The sequence below is a fragment of the Sycon ciliatum genome, chromosome 7 (assembly GCF_964019385.1).
Source record: "Sycon ciliatum chromosome 7, ocSycCili1.1, whole genome shotgun sequence".
Taxonomy (NCBI): Eukaryota; Metazoa; Porifera; class Calcarea; order Leucosolenida; family Sycettidae; genus Sycon; species Sycon ciliatum.
The window spans coordinates 28,762,642-28,788,874 of NC_088649.1; the positions used below are offsets into that span (position 1 = coordinate 28,762,642).

The 26,233-nt window shown below is 45.8% G+C and overlaps 1 protein-coding gene across 1 annotated transcript; it reads left to right on the forward strand.

Moving 5' to 3' along the window:
- Positions 1 to 16: 16 nt before the first annotated feature.
- On the forward strand, positions 17 to 26,017 carry LOC135821793 (neurogenic locus notch homolog protein 3-like). The gene is made up of 12 exons (XM_065334789.1): positions 17 to 52; positions 169 to 184; positions 897 to 983; positions 3,038 to 3,118; positions 3,467 to 3,553; positions 4,504 to 4,881; positions 7,083 to 7,397; positions 15,543 to 15,626; positions 18,900 to 18,989; positions 19,314 to 19,403; positions 21,760 to 22,467; positions 25,307 to 26,017. Exons 1-12 carry the CDS (start codon positions 17 to 19, stop codon positions 25,414 to 25,416), a joined length of 2,082 nt encoding a protein of 693 aa, XP_065190861.1. The 3' UTR covers positions 25,417 to 26,017.
- The last annotated feature ends 216 nt before the right edge of the window (positions 26,018 to 26,233 follow it).

Here is a 26,233-nt window from a genome sequence, read left to right on the forward strand (position 1 = left end):
TATATGTAACCGCACCATGGCCTACGGTGAAGAATGTGAAAAGGGTAAGACAGTAAGCCATTAGGTTTGTGTGCATGTGTGTGTATATGTGTGTATATGTCTGTATGTGCGCATATGCATATCTGAATGTGCGTGTATGTGCGTGTTTGTGTGTGTATGTGTGTGTAGGTGCGTGTATGTGTGGGTAAGCGATTACAGGGGCAAAGCCACTTGTCCGGTTGGTCCTGCTTTCACCGGACCACTTTTCGGGCCGATGTTTCCTTTTCTCTTTCTAGAGAGCTGATTGGAGTTCAGCGATCGATTGGGCACAGTACCATGTGCATTATGTACACAGCACCGTCTAGGGAGACCTGCATGTACTCTGCTTTATATGTAGGGCTCTCAGGGACAGACTGGCGGCACAGGGTTTTTTTTGCTTCATGTTGATCGAGAGTCGGAGATGGCTGCGAAAAACTTGAAAGCGTCTGTTCCTGAGATTTCTTTTATTCCCATAGCCAGCAATGTTTTTAGTTTCCAAAACAATTGTGCGAGGAAACGAAACCTGTAATGTGCGCTTCTAAGCCCTAATGGTTCACAATCTTGGCTTTCCTGGATTATGATAAGGGTACAGATTCAGTGCTTTGCCACACGACTGTCTATTCTTCCGGCCACAAACTCCACATTAGAGCGGTTATTCCGTGCATTTTGTCACCTGAAGACGTCACAAGGCCATCTCCATCATCATCATCTGATGGTTTTACAGTATCATCAAGACGGACGAGAAAAAAGTACTTTCTCCAAGTTTAGGTCATATCATCTTAACTGCAAGTTAAGGCCACTTACTACACAGGGACCTTCCGTGCATTATTTCTGCGTCACTCACTCCATGCATGTGCTTTTTTCCCTGCCTGTTGCAGCATGCAAGTGCTTGAACCAAGGTGAGTGTGATGCCAAAGGTGAATGCAGCTGCACCAGGGGATTAACGGGCCACCATTGCCAACTCGGTAAGTAGAAGTGAATTCGTTTTACTCATTTCATAATTCATATGGCTGGCGTGGGATTTTCAGAGCGTACATCCATGTAAAAGTGGGCTCCCCTTTACCTTACGTGTACGAGTAGGCTTCGCGGTAGTTTTAACAGGGGTGATAGAGAACTAGGACATGTATACTGGTCTTTTTGAGTACTCGCTTGAAATAAGAGTGTTGGGGTGAAACGAATATTCTAAATCGTACCGAATATTCTGTAAACGAATTGAATAAGTATTGCCGAAGTAGCACCAACCCTGTCTTCAAATTGGATACCGGATATTCTATAGTTTGTTTGTTCTCACATCCCTGAAGAATATGTAGACAGTTCTGTCTGGTTCAGCCTTGTGAGCCATAGTCCTCTTTCCCAGCATGCCAACCACCGCATTCTACTGCCATGTACTTGAGGTCACAAAATTTCAGAAATTTTCGGTGCTCAATATTTTCGGTATGAGGGCAACAGGCTAGGGTAGGTGGACAGAAAATTCGGTACAGAGAAGCAGTTCCCTATTGGATTATGTGTGTTAGTGTTTGTTTAGAGTCTTGAAATTTTACGTATGAAACAGACGCACCGAAAGTACCGAAAATAAAAGTACACAGAAAATTTGTTAAAATAACAGCACCCTAATAGAGAGGTTCGGCACTACGTAAAGCTGAGCAACTTTACGTTAGAGGTACATATTTAGGACTCTCTAGCCAGGTCGACCCGGTCATATACTACTGCGTTCCAAGCTGCCAAGGGCAGGTACGTAATTCGAAAACTCCATAAGGCGGAACACAGGTGCGCATGAAGTGGGACTCTCCATTCATCGACTAATTATGTTGTGCGGAACCTCTCTAATGTTGTAAGCTATAACCTCACACGGACCAAGTCAATGACTGCAATATTAGGCTGCGTTTACATGAAAATGCACGGCCAGTTTTCCATTTTCGGTCCCGCATTTCTTCTTTCGTTTTCGTGCGTTTACATGGTCAAAGCTGATCCGAGGTGGTCTCCGTTTGTATCGTTTTCGCGCGTCTACACGGGAGCAAAGGATCCGCAAACGTCCGTCATGTGCCAAGTGTTGTCGTGGAAGCACCAATCACACTCCAGGAATAGGCCACAAAACAACACTCGTCACATGACGAAAATTGTAAAAACAATTTTTTGGATTGCCAGATCCGTGTAAACGGCCGAAAACAAAACAAACGTGACGGAAAACGAGGCCAGCATACCGTTTCGACTGTTTACACACTCAAATTTATCCTGCAGAACATTTCCGTTTTCAAATTCTTCCACCTTGGCCAGCGCTTTGGTTTTCTTCCATTTTGGTCTACAACTTTTACGTTTTGCTCTTCGTACCGTGTAAATGAACCATGCATCCGAAAGGATTTTGTTGCGTTTTCACGCCCAGCTTTGTCGTGTAAACGCAGCCTTACTTGCACATGCAAAATGTCCAAAACCAAAACACTATGTATTCAGATCTGAACCGAATGCTTCGAATTGTTATCCAAAGGAACAATTCCAGAATATTCAGAATTCGTTTCACTCCTAAATGACACAACAAAAAAGCACGAACAGTTCTCCGGCCACACTCCAAAATAGCAATTTGTGCTACTCCTGAACTGTGAACTGTTCGTGCTGTCGTCTGCAAGTGCTCTGGTTTGGTCTGGTTTTGTCAAAATGAAAAACCTATTACCATCCTCTGTCTTAAGTTGGTCATGTCACGTTGTGCTTCTGTCGTCATTTTGTTTGTTAGCAAAGTTTCAATTGTCTGAGTGTGCCGCAGAGCAGTGATGATAATTGACGCTATATACTGATAGCACTGATTTGTAAACTGCTGCTTGTCATTCCTGCTTTAAGAGTGCTTACCTTCCAGCAGCAATTTTATCTTTTGGACGAAGGCCATTATGATCGAAACTCAGATTTATCCAAGTTTCCCTGGTCCAGCCTCTTTTACTTTATAATTGTCTTTAGTCTGCCTGACTCCGTTTCCGGCTGATTCACTCACTCGTGTTCTTCCTCTTCGGTGTGTGCTATGTGATGAATGCAGTTGTGTGCGAGGAACCCTGGGTGAAAAAGAGCAAAGTGTGTGAATGTCAACCGGGACTAGATGGACCCAACTGCACAGAAGGTAAGGGCTAAAGAAAGCTACTGTAATATGCCTGCGTGTCAAATAATGTATGATCCATGGGTTCATGCATGCTGGAATGTTGTGTTCGGAGTCGAGAAGAAGAAAAAAACTTCCGTGTCCTCATGCCAGTTCCTCCAACCATTTCTACCTCTTTATTCTATTCATGTGGAATAAATAATGCATATTTATGGGGAGTTGGTCACTCTCATGAGTTGAGCTATTTTGTTGTCAAGAGTTAATTTAACATCTCCATGTTATCATGTTCAAGGCCATGTCAAGAACCCGCTTTTCTGTTCCTCTCTTTGTGCTTTTTTGGAAATGCGTGAATATTCCCAATCACTGCTGCAGTATGTAATTGCTTGAATGACGGTCAGTGCACTGACGATGGCAGTTGCAACTGCCGGAACGGTTTCCATGGAGACAAGTGTCAGCATAGTGAGTATTATGCTGTATGAAGTGAATTCCAGTTTGCTGGCATATTTCTGTGAAATGTGGGAATACCTGTACACATTAAAGAGACGTTGGTTTTTTTTATCTACAGGTTTGGGTAGAAACTATTTCTTTCGGTAGAGGCGTTCGTTTCTTCTACTCAAAAGGGTGGGTTCTACTTTCCTCTGCCGGCTCTACAAGGAATTAGTTGGTTGAAGCCGGTAGAAGTTGGTAGAGCTACGTTTGCTGTGCATATTTCTGTGAAATGTGGGAATACCTGTACATATTAACGGGGCGTTCGTTTATTGATCTACATGTTTGGGTAGAAACTATTTCTTTCGGTAGAGGCGTTCGTTCCTTCTACTCAAAACTTCAAGTCAAAAGTGTGGATTCTACTTTCCTTTACCGGCTCTACCAGGAAAAAGTTGGTGGAAACCGGTAGAAGTTGGTAGAGCTACGGGATTTCCGGCAAGATCAAGGATTTGTACACCTCCATACAGAATAGAAACATTTCACGTACATATCGTGTAAACTAATAAATCCGGTAGAATAGCGTTTGTCCACTTACCTCTACCTTCTTCCTCTATGGGTAGAGTGACTCTACTTTACCAGGTAGCTAAAATCGAACGCAGTTTATAGCTGAGAGCTATTAGAATGGATATGCTAAGGTCTGATCCTTCCAACAAGGCCAAGATGATGAAAGGCTATCAAGGTGAAATGAGAGGACAAAATGTAATGTTTCGTCCTGAACTGTGGGTCAAACGATACCGGGAGAGAAAGTGCACTGGAAAGTCAGTTTGCGGGAGGAAATGGAGCTAAATGGGCGAGTGGTATTTGCATAGGTAAATATTTTTCAATTGAACTATGGTACCGCTGCTTAGGAAGTGTACATCTTGTTTATGTGTGCTTTCTACTTCACCTGACTGTGCCTTGCATGTGTACTGTGTTATGTTCAGCTTTCAAGACAAAGTGCCTGGGTACAGATAACGCAACGTACACCTGGATGGCTCTCGCCAGCTTGCCGTGTCATCCACACCTCGACCGTGACAGCTGCCAGAAGAAAACGAACTTGACGCATGCCCGCCAGATGTGCACAAGAAGAGGATACAACGTGGTAGACCATGATTCCTTCACCAATCAGACGCTTGGCGTGCGCGACTGCATGGGAGCATTGCTCAACGAGATGGTGACGAGCGGTTACAGCAACCCTACTTCAATATGGACATCGTTCGTGAAGGATGACCAACATCTCATATACCAGCAGGGCAAGAACAGTTTGACTAAAGAATTGTATGACAGTGATGGAACAAGCCATCATGATGTCATCTGCGAAGGTAGGCTGTAGGATTGTGATCAAATGAACCCGTGAGAGAGATACTCAGTAGCCAGCAACCATGTGATAGAAAGTAATACTATGCATGGTTAGCATTTTACGATTCACGCGATTTGCGACGGTCGACCTGTACCCGTTTGTTGTGTGTGTAGACATTTTTAGCATTTAACCGTTCACTCTAAATCCAACCGTACTCGTACCCAACACCCAAAATACCATTGGTTTGGCACCGTTTCGACGATAGAAAGCTCTGTTTAGCGGAAGAACGAAACGTTAGGATTCCAACTAGGGTACGTCACAAGTCGATCGTTGTGTCAGAAACCGAAATGCTAACCAGTGTCTAGAAATCACACACAAAATGGTACAGGCCGACGTACGGTCGAAGTCAATGTGAATGGTAAAATGCTAACCATGTCTATTGACAGGGCTAGAGGACTGACACAGAGAGGCGATGCCAAGAGTGATTACAACCTTCATTTAGGTTTCCCACTCCTATGGGAAAACCTACCCATCTAGCCGGAGTCGGACCCAGACGCGAGTTACCAATTCACCCCATCTGCTAAGAAACACTTCATGTCTATGCTTGTGTCATAACCCGGCATAACGGTGACAACTGGGACGTTCATGAATTAATCTTTGCATACTTTATTCCATTTGTTCGTTAGAAAAATAACATGTCGTCGTATGCATCTACGCCGGAACTATGTATTGAACGTTTTCGTTCCCTTCTTCTCAAAACACTACAGGATAAGAAGGAAATAAACTAAGGGCATGTTTGATTGGTGAATCCGGATTCAGATTAGAATCACTGGAGCAGTCAGAACACCAGTTACCGATCAAACAGAACGGCGAATATTTTTGCCTGAAATATTGTAGAACTCATGATAGCTCACCATGCCGCGAACTTCAAAATTTACACAGAGTTCAAAGATGTTTACATTGCTCAACATGCGAAGGCAAAACAAACTTGAAAGGCAACTACAACCGGAGAAGAAGCTTCGAAGACAGCCATAAAATCAATCATGGACGTGGGGACCGCCGTGTAATGTGCAAAATCACACTTGGACCTCCATGTACATCACCACGCCCTTTTGTAATCACTGACATGCCAAAATCTATTCGAATCAAAACAAAAAACGAAACTCATTGCGTAGTCCTGTCAGGTTCTCATTGGGCGTTGCAACAAGCTCTGGCTGCTCCAGCCTCTGGGGTCGGAGTGATCAGAACATGTTCTGAACACTCCAAACCTAGAGCAGACCAGTGCAGACCAATCAAACGCCCCTGTTCTGGATCCGACCAATCAAACGCGCCCCAAGAGACTACAACTATAAAGATACAAAGTTAATTTGTTCATCACATTATTATGTCGGCATCGTACGTTTTGTTCTTAGCTTGGTTAAAACTTCTTTCTCGGGGACTGCTTTAAGTGCAGTTGCGCTCGGTGAAAATAGACCCAAAGTGCAAAGCTGGCTGCCCTGGATCAGTTCCGATTACATCATTGTATTGTACATGCGTATGCGGCCGCATTTGTCCCACTTCCACGGCGTCAATGGCCGCGCAAGTTGAAGGCACTAAATCTGCACGCTGGGCCGGGTCTCACCGAGAGCAACTGTACTGGGTAGAACCACCGAGTGGTTTGCAACAGTGACGTACTGCTGGTCACTGAGGTCGGCCCAGCCACATGCAGCTTTAGGTATAGCCAGCATGCTGCTCATCGAGATGTTTGAGTAGCGACAACCTTCATTCTTCGTATGCATGGAACATTTTTTTTCACTTTAACCTCTCGCCCCGGTTTTCGACATCGTTCTCCTTGTGTGTGTGTGTGTGTGTGTGTGTGTGTGTGTGTGTGTGTGTGTGTGTGTGTGTGTGTGTGTGTGTGTGTGTGTGTGTGTGTGTGTGTGTGTGTGTGTGTGTGTGTGTGTGTGTGTGTGTGTGTGTGTGTGTGTGTGTGTGTGTGTGTGTGTGTGTGTGTGTGTGTGTGTGTGTGTGTGTGTGCCCGGCAAATACTCAGGGTAGGGCTGAAACGATCACTGCAAAGCGGTTATCGATTACCTTCTTTTTTTAGTTCATTCCACTGACACTGCCATCAGACAAGGTTTCATTGAGTACGACTATAGAGTCCAGGGCACCCGTTATTCGAGTATATTTCATTACTAATGTACCTATTATCTGCCCACTACTGTATGTGCCCTTGTCCTGCAGCCAAGTGGCTCCATTACAACGACTCGGTATACGCCGCAGCCACGCCATCACTGAAACCCAACGTGACTGAGCAGTTTGCAGAGGAGGCATGTCAGGAGTACGGACTTCACCTCATAACCTATGACTGGCTGCAAGCACATGGCCATGTATTAAGAAACCGCTGGCTAGATAGATTGGCCCTTCGGCACGCACCTTACCACGTCAAACCAATCCGAGTGAATGGCAACTCCCATTACATAACTGTGACGTTTAGAAATCGCAGTAATCCATTTCAAAATTCCACAATCAATCGCCACGCCAAAATCCTCTGTGTCAGTAAGTGATAATTATATTTTAGAGTGGTTTTATCAATGGCTGCCCCTGTGGAAGCAATATTTTATTCATCTGTGTCTGCAACCAGCATAAGGAAATAGCATATAATGTTGGTTGCGGATACAGAGGAATAAAACATTGCTTCATTTGAGCCTTTAATTTGCCTTATAAATGAAAGACCTCATCCCAACAAATGTTTCAAGAAGATTCCCAACCTAAATCACTTTTGCAGAGCGATTTCTTGGGTACTACCGGCCGGTGAGAAGGCATGCAATCTGTCGTTATGAAAATGCCTTGAGTGTCTACAGGTTTCGTCCAAACATATATGTGCCATCGTGACTTATACCAACATGCATTGTGGCAATGCAGATTGGGACAACAGTAATTGTGCCAGTATATCATATGCCAACATCTGCTAGGCCAATGTCTGCTGTGCCGAAATATAACTATAATGTAACACCCACAGCACCACCTACCTCCTCGACCCAGTCACTCAGCGTGGGATTTCTGAATGTGTGTAGTGTTCGGCGGAAGGTAGCAGAAGTTCAAACGTTCATCTCAACACGAGGCATTCACGTTCTCGCGATAGCCGAGACATGGTTGACCCCGGATGTGTCCCATCAGGAGTTGTCCATCCCGCACTTCGAGCTATACAGAAGAGAAATACCTGATCAGCGAGGTGGCGGAGTTGCTGTGTATTATCATGAGTCACTGGCTTTTCGACAACGGGCCGATTTACAGTGCGAGCTAGAGATGCTGTGGCTGGAGATTCTAGCCCCTGGTAGACATGGAACGCTCCTCGGCTGCTGTTATCGGCCACCAAATAGTTTTGCTGCCTACTGGACCACACTGGATCAGAACGTTGAGCAAGCTGTTCATGGATGTCAGCAGTCCACTGTGGTACTTGGCGACTTCAATGTTGATTTTAGCAATCCAACTTCTCCATCTGCATCCCCTTTGTACAACATACTTTCCCACTACAATCTCTGCAATTATGTTACATCTTCAACTCGAGTCACGGCAACATCATCCACGATGCTAGATTTGTTCCTCTCATCCTCCCCATTGGATGGTATCTGTGAAGCAATACACTTAGACATAAGTGATCACTTTGCTGTGCTGGCCCGGTTGAGCATTCACACACACCACCACGTGTCATCGTCAGTAAAAACCACCAGACGTCTCCATCGAGTAAACTGGGACAGTTTCAGTATCGACCTCCAGAGGAAACAGCAGCAAGACTTTGATGCCCACAGCAATATCCATGATATGGTTCATTCTTTCACTTCTTCTATCATGTCCACACTAGACCAGTATGCACCATTGGTACCCCAGCGTAAACGCACACGCCGCCCATGACTGATGAGCTTGTGGGTGCAGTTCGTAAACGTAATCATTTACACCGGCTCCTCATGAGAGATCAAGCGAATGTACAATTGCGTGATCAGCATAGAGAAGCTCGGGCCATGGCCCGTCGACTCGACAGGAAACTGCGCAACCAGTTCTTCACTGAACAATGCCGAACGAGTGACCAGCGCAAACTGTGGAGAGCGTTGAATGTTGTAACTGGCCGTCAAAAGAAAGTCCAGGTCCCATAGGCATCCCTTCAGGATCTCAGTGAAACATCTCGTAGTGTCGTACATGACCCAGCGCGTCCCACCACTCTTCAAGCTCCCTTGGGACCAACCCAACAATGTGGTTTCTCTGCTTTCCAGCCAGTCGCAGTTTCTGCCGTCGAGTCCTGTTTGAGTTCTGTGGACCCAAGTAAGGCGACTGGCAGTGATGGTGTGCCTGGCCTACTTCTACACAAGTTCTCTTCAATATTGGCACCCAATCTCACCAAAATTATCAACTATTCGCTCAGAACAGGCCAACTTCCTTCCACCTTCAAATCCTCACATGTCACCCCTCTGTTTAAGGGTGACGACCCAACCTCACCTACAAACTATCACCCAGTTTCCCTGCTACCCATCATCTCCCGTATTCTGGAGGCATTTGTAAAGAAACAGCTCACCACCTATCTCGAATCAGCCCAGCTTCTACCCACCAGCCAATTTGCCTATCGTAAACAACACTCCACAGAGGATGCACTTGTCCTCGCAGTCAACAGATGGTCTCTAGCCAAATCTCGACGAGAGTACACTGGAGTTGTGTTCGTAGATATGTCGAAAGCGTTAGATCGAGTTCAGCACGAGCGTCTTCTGACTGAACTCTTCTCTCTTGGCATATCTGGTACCCCACTCACTTGGTTTGCCGATTACCTCTCAGGCCGCTTCCAGCAGATCAGAGTTGAAGGGCATCTCTCTTCTGCCGTTTCTTGTTCTCGTGGTATCCCACAGGGCAGCGTTCTTGGTCCCCTGCTATTTGTCTTGTACACTAGCACATTGAGCACGATCCTGCCACCGACGGTAAACCACCAAGAATTTGCGGACGACATTACTCTCGACTGCTCAGACACCGACCCCACTGAAGTATGCCGAACCCTCAGCCACGCCATCACAAGCCTCGCCACGTGGTTAGAAGATATTGGTTTGCTGCTGAATGCAGCAAAAACTCAGCTTCTCTTCATAAAGCCCCGTGGCGCAGATGACACACAGCCTGAGGTGTGCTGCCATGCTGACAAACTTGCTGTCACACCTTCGGCTAAGTATCTCGGGGTAATACTCGATGAGGAGCTGTCCTGGAAGCCCCGCATTGCACACCTGAGCCACAAGACTGCTAGGACCATTGCCCAGCTCTGGAGGCATGGTCAAGGACTCAGTTTGCGCGCAAGACGCACTTGGTTCCTTAGCATGGTCCTCTCTCAGCTATGCTATGGTTCTAATAGCTTTGTTCCTGGGCTTTCTGCCCAGTTGCTTGGACGTCTGGAGAAGAGTTTGAAAGCCGGCATTCGTGCAACCTTGCAACAGCGCTTTCTCACCCCCACCGCACCGCTTCTGGCACTTCTTAGTATTGTCAGCCTGACACAGACATACACTCAGAAAGTTCTAATTTTTGTACACCGCTGTATGAATGGATATTGTAGCCCACTCCTACAGCAACTCTTTACAACGACTGCTCCAAACACTGTGCTAAACGATCAGCGCATCACTAGGGGCCAAGTTTCCAACTCGCTCCAAGTCCCTTTCCTTCGCGGGCCTGCTGGTCGCTCGAGTATGATATTTCACGGCAGTATTGCATGGAACGCCCTCTCGGCTGATGTAAGATCGATAACTGCTGCCGATCAATTCAAGAGAGTTCTATCTGATATTGACGTACTTAACTTGTAAACTCTATGCCAACAGTCCAACACCACTCGCTGTACTTCATGTTCTATGGACTGCTAAAAATTGTCCCCATCCAGCAAAGTCTGGCAATGTTCACACATATATTCTTATGAAATGCTTCCACTACATTTTATTTGTTATCACAATTTAAAAAATTCACATAAATTGAGTGTCAGCATACACACAATGTCATAACAAACATTTCTATAATAATAATTATACCGCTTGCATGTCTTTATCTCTATACATTTCCTCATAATTATAATTGTGATAATACTCATAAAAAGGACACACTTCAGGCTCATTACAAACATCTTGAAAGTTTTTGTCTTCACAAGTATACTTTCAAGCCTTCTCATCAGGTGAAATACAGGCAAGGGAAAAGGAACAGGAACAGTGGATTAAATACAGTAAGAAGGTGGTAAAACAGCGCAAAAAGAAAGAAAGAAAGAAAGAAGATAGCTAAAGTAAACAGCGAAAATTGCAATAATGACACAAAGGTGCAAATGCGAGAAAACTCAATAAGCGCGACATGTAGTGCGACAACAAGAGACAACCACTGGACATACATGTAACTAACGAGGTTTTGACGACCTACCTAACAGCCTAAGTGTGAATTTGATTTGTTTCTGCTTGCAAAGGTTGGGTTTCCTTGTGATGAGAAGGCTTGAAAGTATACTTGTGAAGACAAAAACTTTCAAGATGTTTGTAATGAGCCTGAAGTGTGTACTTTTTATGAGTATTATCGCATTTTTGTCTCAGAGGAAACTGTTCATATAATTGTCTTCATCTTTCTTTGAGAACCGGACCTATAGGCCGGTAAGAAGGCAATCATGCCTGTGCAATTGGTGAAGTAAAATAGAAGTCAACAACAACTGTGCCGACACGGCCTTCACCAACATAATTATCCTGGGTCAACATGTCCAGTCCCCACATGTCCGGTCCCCACATATCCGGTCCCCACATGTCCTGTCCCAACATGTCCTGTCCCAACTTGTCCTGTGCCAACATGTCCTGTGCCAACACGTCCTGTCCCAGCATGTCCTGTGCCAACATGTCCTGTGCAAACATACATGTGCCAACGTGAACTGTGCCACACCCGTTTTCCACAAAAATATATCCGGATAGGCGTGTTCAGAATGTATGTTGCACTCTCTGAATTTATATTAATTTTTATAGTCATGGCATGATTCACTTCTTTGCATTGCATTACACTGTACTCTAGTTTCTGCTGCAGGCATAGTGGGGTGGTCTAAGACCATGATTGAAACAGAGGGTACCAGGTTCAAGTCCTGCTTGGAAGCGGAAGGAATTTTTCCAGCCGTGCTGCTACCCACAGTTAATTGGGAACTGGTGGCCTGGCACGAGGGTAACATGGATGCAGCTAATGGGATTTCGGTCTTTGACCATTTGGTGGTGGGTCTGATCTACTCACCTCCCACCGTTTAGGCGCTGCATCTGCGCCTTTGATCCTAGAGGGTGGTGGCGTTCCCACGGCGGATGCGGAAAACTCGGCTTCCAGCCGAGTCTCACGCGAACCGTGAAATTATTATTAATTATTAGTTTCTGCTGTGTGCGGCACGTGCTAAACGGTTCTTTTCTTGCTCTTATTCGTGTGATGGCACGACACCCGCATCCATGTAATATATGGATGCGGGTGTCGTGATTATATCACGTGTTTTGTTGTACGAGCAGTGTGACCAGCTGATTGCGCATACTCATCTGGCCTGGAAGTTCGGCTTCCGAGCTGAGTCTTTTGCAGAGTTGTTATTCTAATGTAGTATTAATATCCTAAAATATTTTATCAACAAGGGCATGTTCGATTGATGTGATCCGGTTCCCGATCCCGATCTTGGATCACTCGGATCCTCCCAGCTCCAATCGAACGATGGCTAGCACAGTTGGTCGTCATAATGATGACGTACAAAAATGGCGATTGAAAGTTGCCAAGGTTGTCAAGGTACCGATCAATTTTTGTAATATATTTTGAAATTCAAATCTAAAAGCGTGAGCAAGCAGGGTTCTGCGATCATGTTGTCGCCTCCATAATAGGACCATTTCAAGTCCATAAAAAGCCGCTGTTCCACTTCCATTCCATTCCACGTGTAGCTTGTGAAGTTAGCTGTTGTTCTCCTTCCTCGCGAGGTCTTGTGCAGTTCCATTTTTCGGTAGCAAGCATCATGGAAGAAGGAGATAATAAGATTCGCCGACGGAAAATCTGTGTCGTAGTTGGCATTGTAGCTGTGGCAGTTGCCAGAATCCTGCAAAGTGAGGAGATACCGTCTGATTTGTTTGATGAGATTTGTGTACTGTCGCACCAACGTGGCTTCAATGGAGTCCTTGGATTTCGAACACCTCGACGTGTATCGGTTCCGCGGCAGAGGGTCTACGTCGAAGTTGTTGTGCCTCTGCAGTCTGATGCAGATTTTCGTGGACACTTCCGTTTGCACTGTGCAAGAGTAGAAATTGTATGCACGAAGCTATCCCATTCTGTCCACATGGCTGTGCAGGGCAATGGAGGTCGGAAAGCCTATACCCGTGCGCAAGCAGCTTTTGGTTACTCTTTGGTGGCTTGGCAGTAAGAGCACCATCGGAGAGGTGGCAGACAAGTTTGGTCTATCCAAATCGACAGTATGGCACAGCGTACGGCGTTTGTGTTTTGCCTTGCAGGACATGGCTCCGTTATTGATATGTTGGCCCCAGGGGCAAGGTGCAGAGAGGACGCAAGCAGAATTTCATTCAGCTCAGCACATCCACGGCGTCATGGGGGCGATTGATGGTTGCCATATCCCGATTGCAGCACCAAATGATGAGGCACCTGAGACATACCTGAACAGGAAAAATTCCATTCCGTTATTCTACAAGCAGTCTGCGACAGGAACCTGCTATTTACGGATGCGTATTGTGGCTGGCCTGGCTCTGTGCATGATGCCAGAGTATTCGAAAACAGTCCCCTGAAGCAGTTGGTCACTGAAGATGCTCGTCGTTTCTTTTCTGGAGAAGCCTTTATCGTTGGAGATTCTGCGTACCCATTACAGCCGAAGCTGATGACTCCCTTCAGGGATGATGGTCACCTCACAGCAAGTCGGACCAATTATAACTTCAGGCACTCGTCAACACGGATGTGTATTGAAAGAGCTTTCGCATTGCTGAAAGGAAGATGGAGGCAACTCAAGTATCTAAATATTTGTGAATGTTGAGAACGCCACCCATATCACCATTGCCGCCTGTGTGTTGCACAATATGGCCATCATGCACGAAGACGATGTCAGTGACTTTCTTCAAGACCTACCTGAAGGTGATGTACCTAATCCAACGTAGTATTTTCAACCAAACACCGGTGCCGCAGACAAGCGCAACCGAATTGTGGATCTCATTGCTTAACAGAGGAAGGCAGACTTTCACAATTATTGACTTTCTACTACTCACTTCGCATAATTCTGCTGTATTTGAGTAGGGTCCTCATTTCTTTCCACATTCTACCTTCCATGTAACTGTTCTCAAATCAAAGCATGTGTGAAAAGCTTTTGGGTGCCAGCTACTGACTGCAGAGAATGGCAAGGAATAGTGTTGTGCAAGTAGGCAGTAGTGTGTGATTGGTAGTCTTCCCTGCCACCCCATGCTTTAACGCAAACCACGTCACACATACACGCAACCAGAAGATGATACTCGATATTGCGTAGGTAGTACTTTCTCATTATAAGCAGTGAAATAAGCACAAGCTCGAGTATCTTGAATGATACATCATTGAGAGAGGGATACATAATAATTGTAGATGCAAAGACAGTATCATCACCGATTCATTGGTGTGTGTGTGTGTGTGTGTGTGTGTGTGTGTGTGTGTGTGTGTGTGTGTGTGTGTGTGTATGTATGTGCTATTCCCGCGGGTTGGGACCCGCCAAATGTGCAGTTGTCGGGCCAAGAAAGGTTGATTCGCAAAAAAGGATCCGTTGGATCCGGTCAACCCTGCTTCCCGAGGTGGGTTGACCGGATCCAAATCCAAAGGATCCGGATCCGGATTTGACCAATCGAAAGGGTGCGAATCCAGTGGATCCGGTGGATCGGGATCCCGATCCTACCAAACGAACATGCCCTAAGACAGTTTCAAAACTGGTTATCCTCGAAGCCTGTTTTTGTCTTGCTTGTCCGGAGGCATGTAAACTTTCGTATGTGCGTAGAATAGTTGCAAACAAGGCGAGGGAACCGGATAATCGAACACACCTACTGTATGTATGCACTGCATATGCTGTAAATCGGTAACCAACGATTTTCTTCCGGATTGCAAGGGATCCGGATAAAAGAGGACCGGATAAGCGAGGTCTGACTGTCCCAGCAATATATTCAAACTTTGGCACTACTTCATGAAAGGAGATTTAGGTTGTGTTTTTGTTTCTGGGAGAAAACAATTCTGTGCTATTCACCCTGCAGACGTAGAATTATGTGATACTGTGGGGCTCACAGCCTTACCGAGAGTATCATATACATTGGCATCACCTACAGCGCTATCTTAGCAGCAAATGAGTTAGCTTAAATCGACAATGACAAGATAACTCGTCACGCACATGAAGCATGGACCACTGTACAAACTGCTTTACATTCGATGGTGGAAGAAGTGGCAACATATTAATTTTAGTGTCCTTGCCGAACGCTTGCCGAGCTGACTGGGTGCTGACGTTGGATAAGGATTATCCGATTAGCGATGGACCTGCAGCTGCCACTGATATGGACCATTCAAATCAACACCCACAGTCCGATATGCCCTGATATAATTTTTTAACCGGACTTTCCACTCAATTGAGTGTGTTGTGATGCTGCGAACATTCAAGTGTAGCGAACTGTGAGCGAGGGCAATGGAGCCTTTTGTGTTGTCTTTTCTGCGCAGAGCACTGTGCTAATGGCGTTCTGGCCCAGGACCTGAGTTGCAAGTGCAACCGCACTGTCTTCTATGGAGAATACTGTGAAAAGGGTAAGACTGCAGGATAAAACTGTCTAAGTCTGTGTGGATTATACATGTACTACAATGGAAATAACCCGCTGGTGAACGGGGTATACTGATGTCTATATTTCAGGACCAACAAAATCCGCGTGTGGCTTATACTCAAGTGCAGCTTAATTAAGGCCGATTCACAACACCACTTTCTGCGACGCGACTCGCGACAGTTGCGACTAGAAACTGTCTGTCCCGAGCTGTCGCGTACAGTCGCAAGGCACCTGTCGAAGAAGTTGAAGAAAGTTCAACTTTTGCGACATGTGACGTTCGACATGCACAAATAGAGTACAGTTTCTACCCTGGGTGCTCATGCAGTGCACGTGCATAGTACTACTACACGGGTGTTTGCAGTGCATGAAATCTGGCCAGTCGTCCCCGTAAGCAAAATGCGTATGCATTCGGATCTACCGTACATTTTCTCGTGTTTTGGGCGAATCTGAGCGGTACGACGCGGTCGAATTGGGCCTGAATTTAACCTGAACCAGCCGCTATCGAAGTAAAATTAGGCATTTTGAAGGCTACACGGGAACGCTGCGGCCATGTCTTCTTTCCTGCGTCGTTTGTTTGAAAATCGGAGTGTTTTTGAGCTCGTAGTTTCGTCTACGTTGTGGAATGGCCGTGCGTACATTCTCCTTGGAATTACCAATAGACTGTGAGCCAAGTGCATGAATTCATGATTTTCGTTCCCACTTTGGGTGTACCGCGATTTTGTTCTTTTAGCATGTGGAGAGACCTAATAGAAGATCATTTTTGATTGTTGTCAGTTTGGGAAGCTTGCAGGGAAGTCAAAATAAGCAATTATCTTAACATACCCCGTTTCCATAGCAACTACATAGCAACTGACATAGCAACATGCTATTTTGAAGGTGTTTCTTACTTTTTTCAGCAGGCAACGGCACTGGACGAAGAAATGTATATCAAGCGTCATTGCAGCTGGGTTAAAATAACTATACGAGCCAAAAATTATAGAATTACGCATAAGTGCATTGTATAAAGTACGTGCACATTTTAAATATTACTCGAAGTGACGATGCACTGGTAGGTAAGTGCACATGAAATGGTGCCGACAACCACGAAATGCATTTCAGGAATGATAATGTACAGAACAAACAGGTGGCATTCAATATACAAAGCCCAGCAGCAGCGAATTCTCCAGACAACGGTTGGAAAAGACCATCAACAACAGCCAGGAGAATCTGGTTTAATCCGGTGGAATGCTCATTTCACCCTCTACATCTCTATAATATATACATGTACAGTATGGCAGAACAATGTTAAAGAAGTTGCTGGATACATATTTGCACTCATACATGTATAACTGATCAATGTAACGTTACTTCGTAAGTACTGCTGTATTGCTTCCTAACTTATAAGTGCGAAGGGTAGAGCAATGACCGTAACCAGTAACGTTAGAGGACCACAGGGGTATACCGGCAGATACAGATCTGTAGTTTATTTGAACTATAATAATAATTATTTTGAAACATTACCCATTGTATGTACAGAACACAAGCGGAAAGATACATGCATATTCATGTTAATCATAGTCTGAAGCACTTCAGTATAAAAGATCGAAACAGTTATTACTAATATTAGCTCTCCGGAGATAAGGTACATTGTACGTTCTACATGTATTTCTGCTCCAACACTGATTACAAAAACCTTTAGACTTTTAGTTTAGCTTGACTGATCAGCAGCAAGCATGCTAGCACACTGATATGATGGACATGATGATGTTCGTACTGCCACTGCGCTGCACTAGCACTGCACACAATACTATAGAAACCACGAAAAAACATCGTCATGATGCGGCTGGGTTTGCACCACCGTACATTTTTGCGAGGTCAGTGGTGCAACAGAAGACCGCTCCAGCTCTTGTGACCTTGGTTCTTGTCGATGGCGGCTATTGATTTGGCCAAAGTAGTTTCTCCCTTCTATTTGGGCATGTTCGTGCCTGATTTGGAAGTGACAACAAGCTGAATTCGTATCTAGTCGAGTAGATGAAACGAACTGGGGAAAAAAATTGCGGTACGCTCAAGGTCGGAACGAAAAATAATTCTAACAGGATTTTTGGTGCCTGGCTCACAGTCTACAATGTCACACCCCCGTTTATTACATTACTAGCAGTTTTGCTGGCAGCCACAATAGTTTTTATCCCTGGTTCCATATGTCCTTTCATTGAACAGCCAAACGAAACTTTGTGGCGCGGGGGTCTCAAGTTTGTCACTTTGAGTTGTACACAACAACCACATCAACACCTCAAAGAACCAAAAAACCAAGTGAGCAAAGTATTTCAATGTTTCGCTTTTGCCTGGCCTGCTGTGAAGATGGAGACTTCTACTCGGTAGCAGATACTCGTATCAATAAGCTGGGAGGGAGAGCGTGGCCAGTAAAATGTTAGGATAAAAAGAGCCACATTCTCTCTCGGAAAAGGTCGTCGTCCCAACACACTTGCTCTACCAAGATCTGTAGTAGGCTAGATTTTGCATGCATGTGCGAGATTCGCATCCGCCGCGCACATAGCCAGAGTCGAAATTTTTGTACTCTCGGATTTGCCGCCATCTTGACGAGTGGCCTCTGCACACTAGTGCATAAGGATTTCGCATACATGAAAAAAAGATTGTGAACTGTGTGTCGCTGCCACAGCTTGTCGCAGCTCGTCGCAGGTGTCACAAGTCGCATGTCGCGTTGCTAGAAGTTGTATTGTGAATCGGCCTTTATACTCGAGTGTGGATTTTACTCTGGAAAATACTGTACATAACCAGGTGCTGATATCACGACCGTATTTCCACACCCAGATTTTTGCCACGAAATGCAGCTACCTACCCTATAGTTTGGAAGCTTGCACATCATTGTGAACCTGATGAAGACAATTTGCCGAAGTGGAATAATTGTTGTGAAATGAGTTGAACTAATGCAGTGTTAATGGAAGAGAGCGTGTGGGCTCTACTGTCAACTGTTTATGAAAATGCAGGAAGCCTCCCCACTTTTACTACCATATCTATCGCCGTTAATTAATTTGACCATCGCAGAATAGGCCTCACCACTAATTTTTTTGGGTTGAACTAGTGATGTGTGGCTTTTATACTCTGGGAAATCTGGTGCTTGGACAGTCTGGCTCAACCACTGGTAACTTGTTTGTGGTTCAATTGCTCCCTTCATGCTTCTCATTGCATAGCATGCCGTGATGCTTTTCCTTGCCATTCCCTGCTCTTGTTGCGCATGCATGAACATATCGTATCTCTACAGACGACTGCAAGTGCTTGAACCAGGGTCAGTGTGACAACGAGGGTAAATGCATCTGCCCTACAAGATTCTACGGAGAACATTGCCAACTCGGTAGGTAGCAAGATATTCATTTTTGTCAATGCAAACAGTTATTTTCACTCATTGCATATAAGGCTGAGGTTGTGATCGTTTCTTCATACTCTGATCCAGATCCAGACCCACTACTACTATTATCATTCCGTTTGAATGTGGTGGATCTCCCCCAGTGCACCTGGGGTGTTGTGTAATCTGGATGTTTAAAAAAACTGCTTTGACGTGTCGCACCCGATGATGATCATGAATCATGTACTAACCATGCTGTGCTGTTCTGTTGCTATTTTTGTTGTGCACTGAAACAATATGTACGTCATGCACTGCACACAATAACTGCTGCAGAGTGCAGAACATGTCTGAACCAGGGTCGCTGTAATGAAGACGGCACCTGCACCTGCGCTGAAGGATGGACTAGTGACCAGTGCCAGACTCGTAAGTGTCTACTTAATGAAGCGAATACGCTGCATTCCTTCGGCGTGCGTACTGCATGTTGCAGTTACATTTCTTTCGCTTTGTAAATCTATGTCCAGTGAAAGTAATGCCATGTGTTCGGATTACAGTCCGCATTTTAAACACTCCTAATTTACACCCCCAAAAAATAAAAGGTCTGTGCACACTCAAAGTAATACTTTACTACCCACTCTACTCAGTGTCATTACCTTCATTGGCCTTTTATAATTTATTCTCCTTTTTAGTCGATATCATGTAATTAGGCAAATTTGCCTGTTTGTTCTTCGACTCTAAATAAACAAACAAACAAACAAACTCCAGTGGTTAAATACAACACGATGTAAAGGGTGGATGGGTATAATCTGGGCACGGATAATACTCAGGTACGGCGATTACTCTGGAAAGTATGGTACATTGTAGTAGTTGATTTGCCTGTCGTCGGTTGGACTAGTTGAGCCAACTTGCATGCATGAATGGCGGTCATCGGCCCCAGCAATTTCTGGTCTCCTGGCTTGTTGCAAAATGCCCATTTTGTGTCACCCGGGAAACATAAGCGGGACTTGATCCCAGCGGATTTTGAGAAGTGGAGTGTCCCTGTCTCATTAATATCATCAAGAGTCCATAATTCCGCAGAGTGCGCAACTAGGATGGGGTTGTGGGACGGCGTAATTCGTGATTTACGTCATGTTTGGGTCGGACTTGCGTCATTGCGTCGACGCGGTCAACCACGGTTCACACTTTCCCTACTCATGATGTCACACTATGACGTTCAACACGGATTTCGTCTCAGATCTGATCAGTGAAGTTGCGCTCTCTGGAGGATTATGGATTCTTGATATAATGGTTTGACCTTGCTTGCAGCCGCCGTGAATGGTTTGTCGATGATGTAAGCCGAGTAGATTTATGTCAGGGAAACGCAAATTTTCTACTCCACTGGCCGGGTGGAGTGAAGAAATTAAAGGGGCACTCCGGGAATATTTTCGGTGGTTTGTTCTCTTCATGGGTGCCTTGTATGCCCCCAAGGAATGGGGAATCGCGAAAACTAGGCCCAAAAAGTCGATATATGAAGCTAGGGAGGGCCAAGTTTGTCTCCTCTTTTGATGGTTTTGATGACGTCACGTGTGATTAGTATTCAAATTCTCTGCATTTGAAGATCTTAGTGGTTTGAATTTTCTGGTGATGAAGAACGATGTTTGGTCAACATTCCCAAGCTTCACAACTGCGACCATACTCTAAGGAACCTGAAGGACCTCCTGAGGTGCCACTGGTAGAAGCGCAGCCTGATGACGGCCAGGAAATTGGAGCGGACGACTTCACGGGTCGACAAGGAAATAACGATTGGTGTTCCTGCCAGAAATGTGGGGTGATGCAGAGGGCAGTCGATTACCTTCGCTGTCGAGAGAGCGCTGCAGCTGTTAGCATTGACAGCCCTTTGACGTGCGTTACACATCACCCCGACTTCGTGTCAGCTTGTCTAAAAAAAACTGTTCTGACCATATGCCTCACGGCATATAGAGAATTTCGGGATCCTCGTACGCGGACCAGTGAAGTCGTCCGCTCCAATCTCCTGGCCCTCATCAGGCTGCGCTTCAACCAGGGGCACCTCAGAGGGTCCTTCAGGTTCCTTAGAGTGGGTCCGCAGTTGTGAAGCTTGGGAATGTTGACCAAACATCGTTCTTCATCACCAGAAAATTCAAACAACTAAGATCTTCAAATGCAGAGAATTTGAATACTAATCACACGTGACGTCATCAAAACCATCAAAAGGGGAGACAAACTTGGCCCTCCCTGGCTTCATATATCGACTTTTTGGGTCTAGTTTTCGCGATTCCCCATTCCTTGGGGGCATGCAAGGCACCCATGAAGAGAACACTCCACCGAAAATATTCCCGGAGTGCCCCTTTAAGCTTTCCCCAGTGGTCACTAGAACAGGTTGGAACTACAGGCACACTACATCGCCTGATGTGAGTTTTCGCCATCACCAGACCCCATAGAACGGGTAGCCAGGCCGTTGTAGATGTTGGATGGGATGTGTTCTGGTCCAATGGATTGAAATAATCAGCTCCTACTCAAGACCGTCCAGCATCTCGACATAAAGAACAGTATTGGCCGTGGATTTACAAGCCAAAAGTCTGCTCCATCTGTCATGCCGTGCCCCTCAAAGACCGTGAAAGTCCCTAAATAGTACCTCACATCTTTTTTTTCTCAATGTCTGCTGCGGGCATAATTTGCATGCTGCACACGTTTTTCTTTGGGAGGTTTGTAGACTGATTTCTTACTGTTATGCCAATGTCTGGCATACTGACCAATGTAGTTGTTGTGTGTTGGTTTAATGTAGGGTGTGCGGACACGGACCCATGCTGCGTGAACAAGCGCATCGTGACACGCCGGGATCAGGTCTGCCGCGCCGCCACCAGCGACTGTGACGTGGCGGAGTACTGCGACGGCGAGAATGCCACATGTCCACAGGACCTGACCGCACGCAACGGCTGGCCTTGCTCCAATAGTCAAGCATCCTGCTGGAGTGGAGTTTGCCAATCACGAACTGGCCAGTGTCAGAGTGTCTGGAACGATATGGATCAAGGGTCAGCTCCTGAGGATTGCTTCGCGATCATGAACGTATTTGGAGAACGTACGGGTAACTGTGGTTTCAAATCGTCCAATTCCACCCCAGGAACCTATGCAGCCTGTGCGGCTGGAGATGCCCTATGTGGTAGTTTGTTCTGCCTTCCAGTTGCTCGAAAGAACCAACCCAGTAGTGGCGTTCTGTCCCAAACTATTCCCGTACGCGGTGTTGGCGGTGTACTCAGGTGCAATGGTTTGTACGCGTCTCCGCCAAGAAACCATGATGACCCATCGCTCGTGAAGGACGGAACACGCTGTGATGCCAGCGGCGCTAACAAGGACCTTGTGTGCCACAAGCAACGCTGCGTGGACCAGTCTCGAGTCACCAGTCAGTGTTCGGTCGATGCTGACAGCGGCAAAGAGTGTGGTGGAGTCGGTGTCGGTACAAATGTAACAACCTGCCTTTACCCACCCACACCTGGTAAGTTTTTGTTTTCACTGAATACCACAGAACCATCAGATGCTGCACAGCGGGGGCGGTGACATATTGGATGGAAGTGGGGGCGGGGCAAAAGTAACTCCTCCAACCAAAGGTCTCCGAATCATCTTTACTAAGTTATCCTCATAGTGTGCATTTTAAATTCATTTTTAGTTTCTGTACGTCCACGGTGCGTTTGGTTGGTACGATCTAGAACAGGATCGAACAGCTGGTGCACATGGCGCAGCCCCATGCCAAATACACGGTACTCCAGAAACAGAGCACATTTTTGTGAAAAAAAGATGCCAAACTTAGTACATACTTCAAAATGTGTATGTGTCACCATGGTGACTGTGTACAGTACGAAGAGTCCAACTCCAAAGTGTGTGCACGTGATCATTTGGGACCAAAATCGATGTTCCCGCCAGGTTTCACAGTGAAAAAGTGAAACTGCTCGGTTTGCTCCGGCCTCGAGGCCGGAGCAAGCAGAACATGTTCTGGCCGACCCAGAACAGGTTGCAGTGCCAACCAAACGCGCTGTTCTGGTGGATCCTGTTCTAGCTCGTACCAACCAAATGCGCCCCCAGTTGGCATATGGATGCGATGTGCTACAGATCTTGGCTCTCAAGCTATTGCTGCTACATGCAATGTACAAGCAACAAAATAGCCGTCATGCCTTTTTGAGAGCTGCCTTACTGCGTGCGAGCAAAACTCTGTATCCTTCAACCAAAATTTTCATCGGCGCACGTACTCAACGTAGAATGGTCATTCAAAGTCCTCAGATTCCTGAGGCTCAAGCTATTCTGACCTCTACTTTGCACGAGCCATGCAACTATGACCTACAGGGAACGTCCCCTTTCTTGGGCATGCTGTTCACAGACGTGCTCGCCTCACACGCAATTTGTAAAAAAAATGGTCGTATCTGTGGTTCGCTCTTTCGCGCTATTACTGTCCTCGCAATTGGAACAGGCCCGGCCAAAAGCGGTATGGTTGCCAGGTATACTAACCACTGAGCTTTGGATATGGTTACGTGTGGATACACGGAATTCGCAAAACAACTTCGTAGCACGTCCTGTGGTACCGCGCTGTAGGACTGTTTGTCAGGATGGTTCATGTGCAGTGCGAGCGCAGAAGGACCGGAAGTTGTGTGCGGATTGGTTCACGTTTCCCAGTTTGAATTTTCTTCACATTGCTGGGAAGGCAGAAGAACAGAGGTTCGAATATTCAGGGGTTTTCAGCCCTAACGCAAACCCAGATTTTGCAATTTCACGAGAGATTAAAAGCCTCAGTACAGCTCCTGAAAAGAGTTTTTTGAGTAATAATGATAAGGTGGCAAAGACATACCTTTAATACCCAGAGAAATGGTGATAGCTACTAGTTACTAGCAAGTGTAGATAAACAAGAGTGCGCAACTCCGGATGTCTCCTGCACAATCTGCAAATACCCCCGCCCACGGCAGAATTTTTGTGGGCGTCACCTTTTTTCAGAGAAACGCCCATTTTGCCGCAGAGCAGTGCAGAGTAGGCAAAGCCCGCTTTTGCCAGTAAAGCTTCGATATTTTGCCGCAAAATTTTGCTTTCTCATCGTTAATATTAAAATTTTTGCTTTCATTTTGCCAGGCCACTCGATATTTTGCTCCCTTTTTGCCCCCAAAAAACAATTGTGTCACATGTGGGAAAAGTGACCGAAAGTGGGTCAAGTGTTGGCAAAAATGAGAAAAAGCGAGTCACGTGTTGCTGAAACTGTGCGAAATTGAGTCACGTGCACCGTGTAAGTGTATAATCTCCAAATTTCCAGCGGACACACTGATATTTTGCTCCGTTTTGCTAGCAAATTCCCTTTCAGAATTCTTCGATATTTTGCTAGCATAATTGCTAGCAAAATCGGGCTATACCTAGTCTGGGGCACGTGCTGGGCACTGGCCTTGTAGTGTAAGTCCGGCCAAGAGCACGAGGAAAACATTCCGAAGGACTCGCAGCGCGAGAGTTGTCGAAAAGATTACGTCAACAAAAAAATCTGCAATGGGCCTACCCATCCGCGAGTTGCACACGCTTATTAATCAACTCTTGATAGCAAGCGGACCGAGCTCGGGACAACCTTCCGGGTTTTGAGCTGACTGCATAGGCAGGAGCACCGGTGACCTCAGAGTTGAGGAAATTACTAATTTTCGGTGCCATCTGTATCGTAACTTGTTAGGGCACACATGCACTCGGAAGTAGTGGATCCGCTGAAGCGACGTCGCAGGAGCGAACAATACCATGGCAACGGCGAAAAGCAGAACTTCCGCCTCGGTGGAAACTCCAATCCGCTTCCTCCAAAATTTTCCAACCAAGACTGTCGCTTCTGCGGTTTCGCTTCAGCGGAAAGCACCACGGTCTGCAGTATAAGGACTTACTACAAGAAATTTGTATGCGTATGATGCCAAATGCAACAAAAATGCGTGCAAGATGGTCATTGACCTCGTCTATTCTCCGTACCGTATGCACCACAGTCCACTTTATTCTCATTTTCCGCCGAAGTAGGAGTTTGCCTTGTTTGTATGCGTGACCATACACACGTGGTGTCGCTGGAGCGACACCAGGCTCGCTGTCGCAAAACCTCCACGCCGAAGCGAACCCAAGTGCACGTGGGACCGGGCCCTAAGTGTTCCCCTCTCAAATATCACCCTGAGCACTATGAGTTCAGGAGAGCAATATGGAACAAAAAAGTGAAGATCTAAAGTCAAAATGTTGGTGGGTTTCCATAGTAATTTTTGAAATCAGATTTTGCGAAGAGGAGATGGTATGCTGTTGTCTGCTTTGCTGAGATGCTTGTGTGTGTCCTCTCTGTTTCTCCGCAACAGGGAGCAACGAGTCCGCGAACACTACCCAGGCTGCTACACCCACGACCAGTTACTCAATAACCAAACCAACAAGCGACCCAGCCACAACTACTCCAACCGAAGTCGTCTAATAGAGTGATGGTGATGAACAGTGCAGTGCATGAAGTGTCAGTAATTGTAACTAGTTACGCATAAACCGGGGGGAATACTGCCGGCAGGACTGACCTGGTGCCCTTCCACTTACCCACCCATCTTCCATAGCATCCACAATTCGGTCCAGGAAACTCGACAGGCACATGCAGTGTAACTCCAACAGAACGTTTCCAGGACGTGAAGAGCCCCTGCTAACCAAGTGTGTTTCCAGTCCTGATAATTTCCTCCCATTGTAAATTTCAAATCTGCTATTTCAGATCAGTGGAAATCTGAGGCAGACCGATATCCCATAACCCGCTACGGCTGAGTAATTATGTCGTATTTTAATTAGTAATTATGCATCTATTATTTGCAAGATGATGAGGGTTTATCTCGACATAGCATACCTTAACTGGTTTAGTTTTGTTGTTGTGTATTGTACTAGCACATATACATAAGTCGTCTACATTACTTATTTATAAACAGATGTTCTCAGTTGTTACTTAGTCTTTTAATGTGTTCCCCAAGTTCTTTGACTGAAAATCTGGCAGTTTGGGCTCAAGTCATTTGGCTCCATTTTTTTTCTTTTTTCATTTCTAACTCTTGTTTCTAAGTTGAGGAAAAGTTCTCAATCTTCGGACTTTGTGTGGTCACAACTGGTGCGTGTACGCGTGAAACCATGCGTTTGTGCGTATTTTGCTGGCTTTTGGTGCTCCATGCGTACGGAAACGCGCCCAAATGGAAATTCCATTATGTTGGAATTTGCAGCGCGCATCAGGCGCGTACCAGCCTACATGCCATTCACTTTGATTGGCG

Bases quoted from the DNA above. Each gene is read 5' to 3' on its own strand.
- LOC135821793 (XM_065334789.1), top strand. From the start codon at position 17: ATGGCCTACGGTGAAGAATGTGAAAAGGGTAAGACA. The intron at 984-3,037 runs GTAAGTAGAAGT...TGATGAATGCAG, and splicing joins GGGCCACCATTGCCAACTCG to TTGTGTGCGAGGAACCCTGG. The intron at 19,404-21,759 runs GTAAGTGTCTAC...GGTTTAATGTAG, and splicing joins TAGTGACCAGTGCCAGACTC to GGTGTGCGGACACGGACCCA.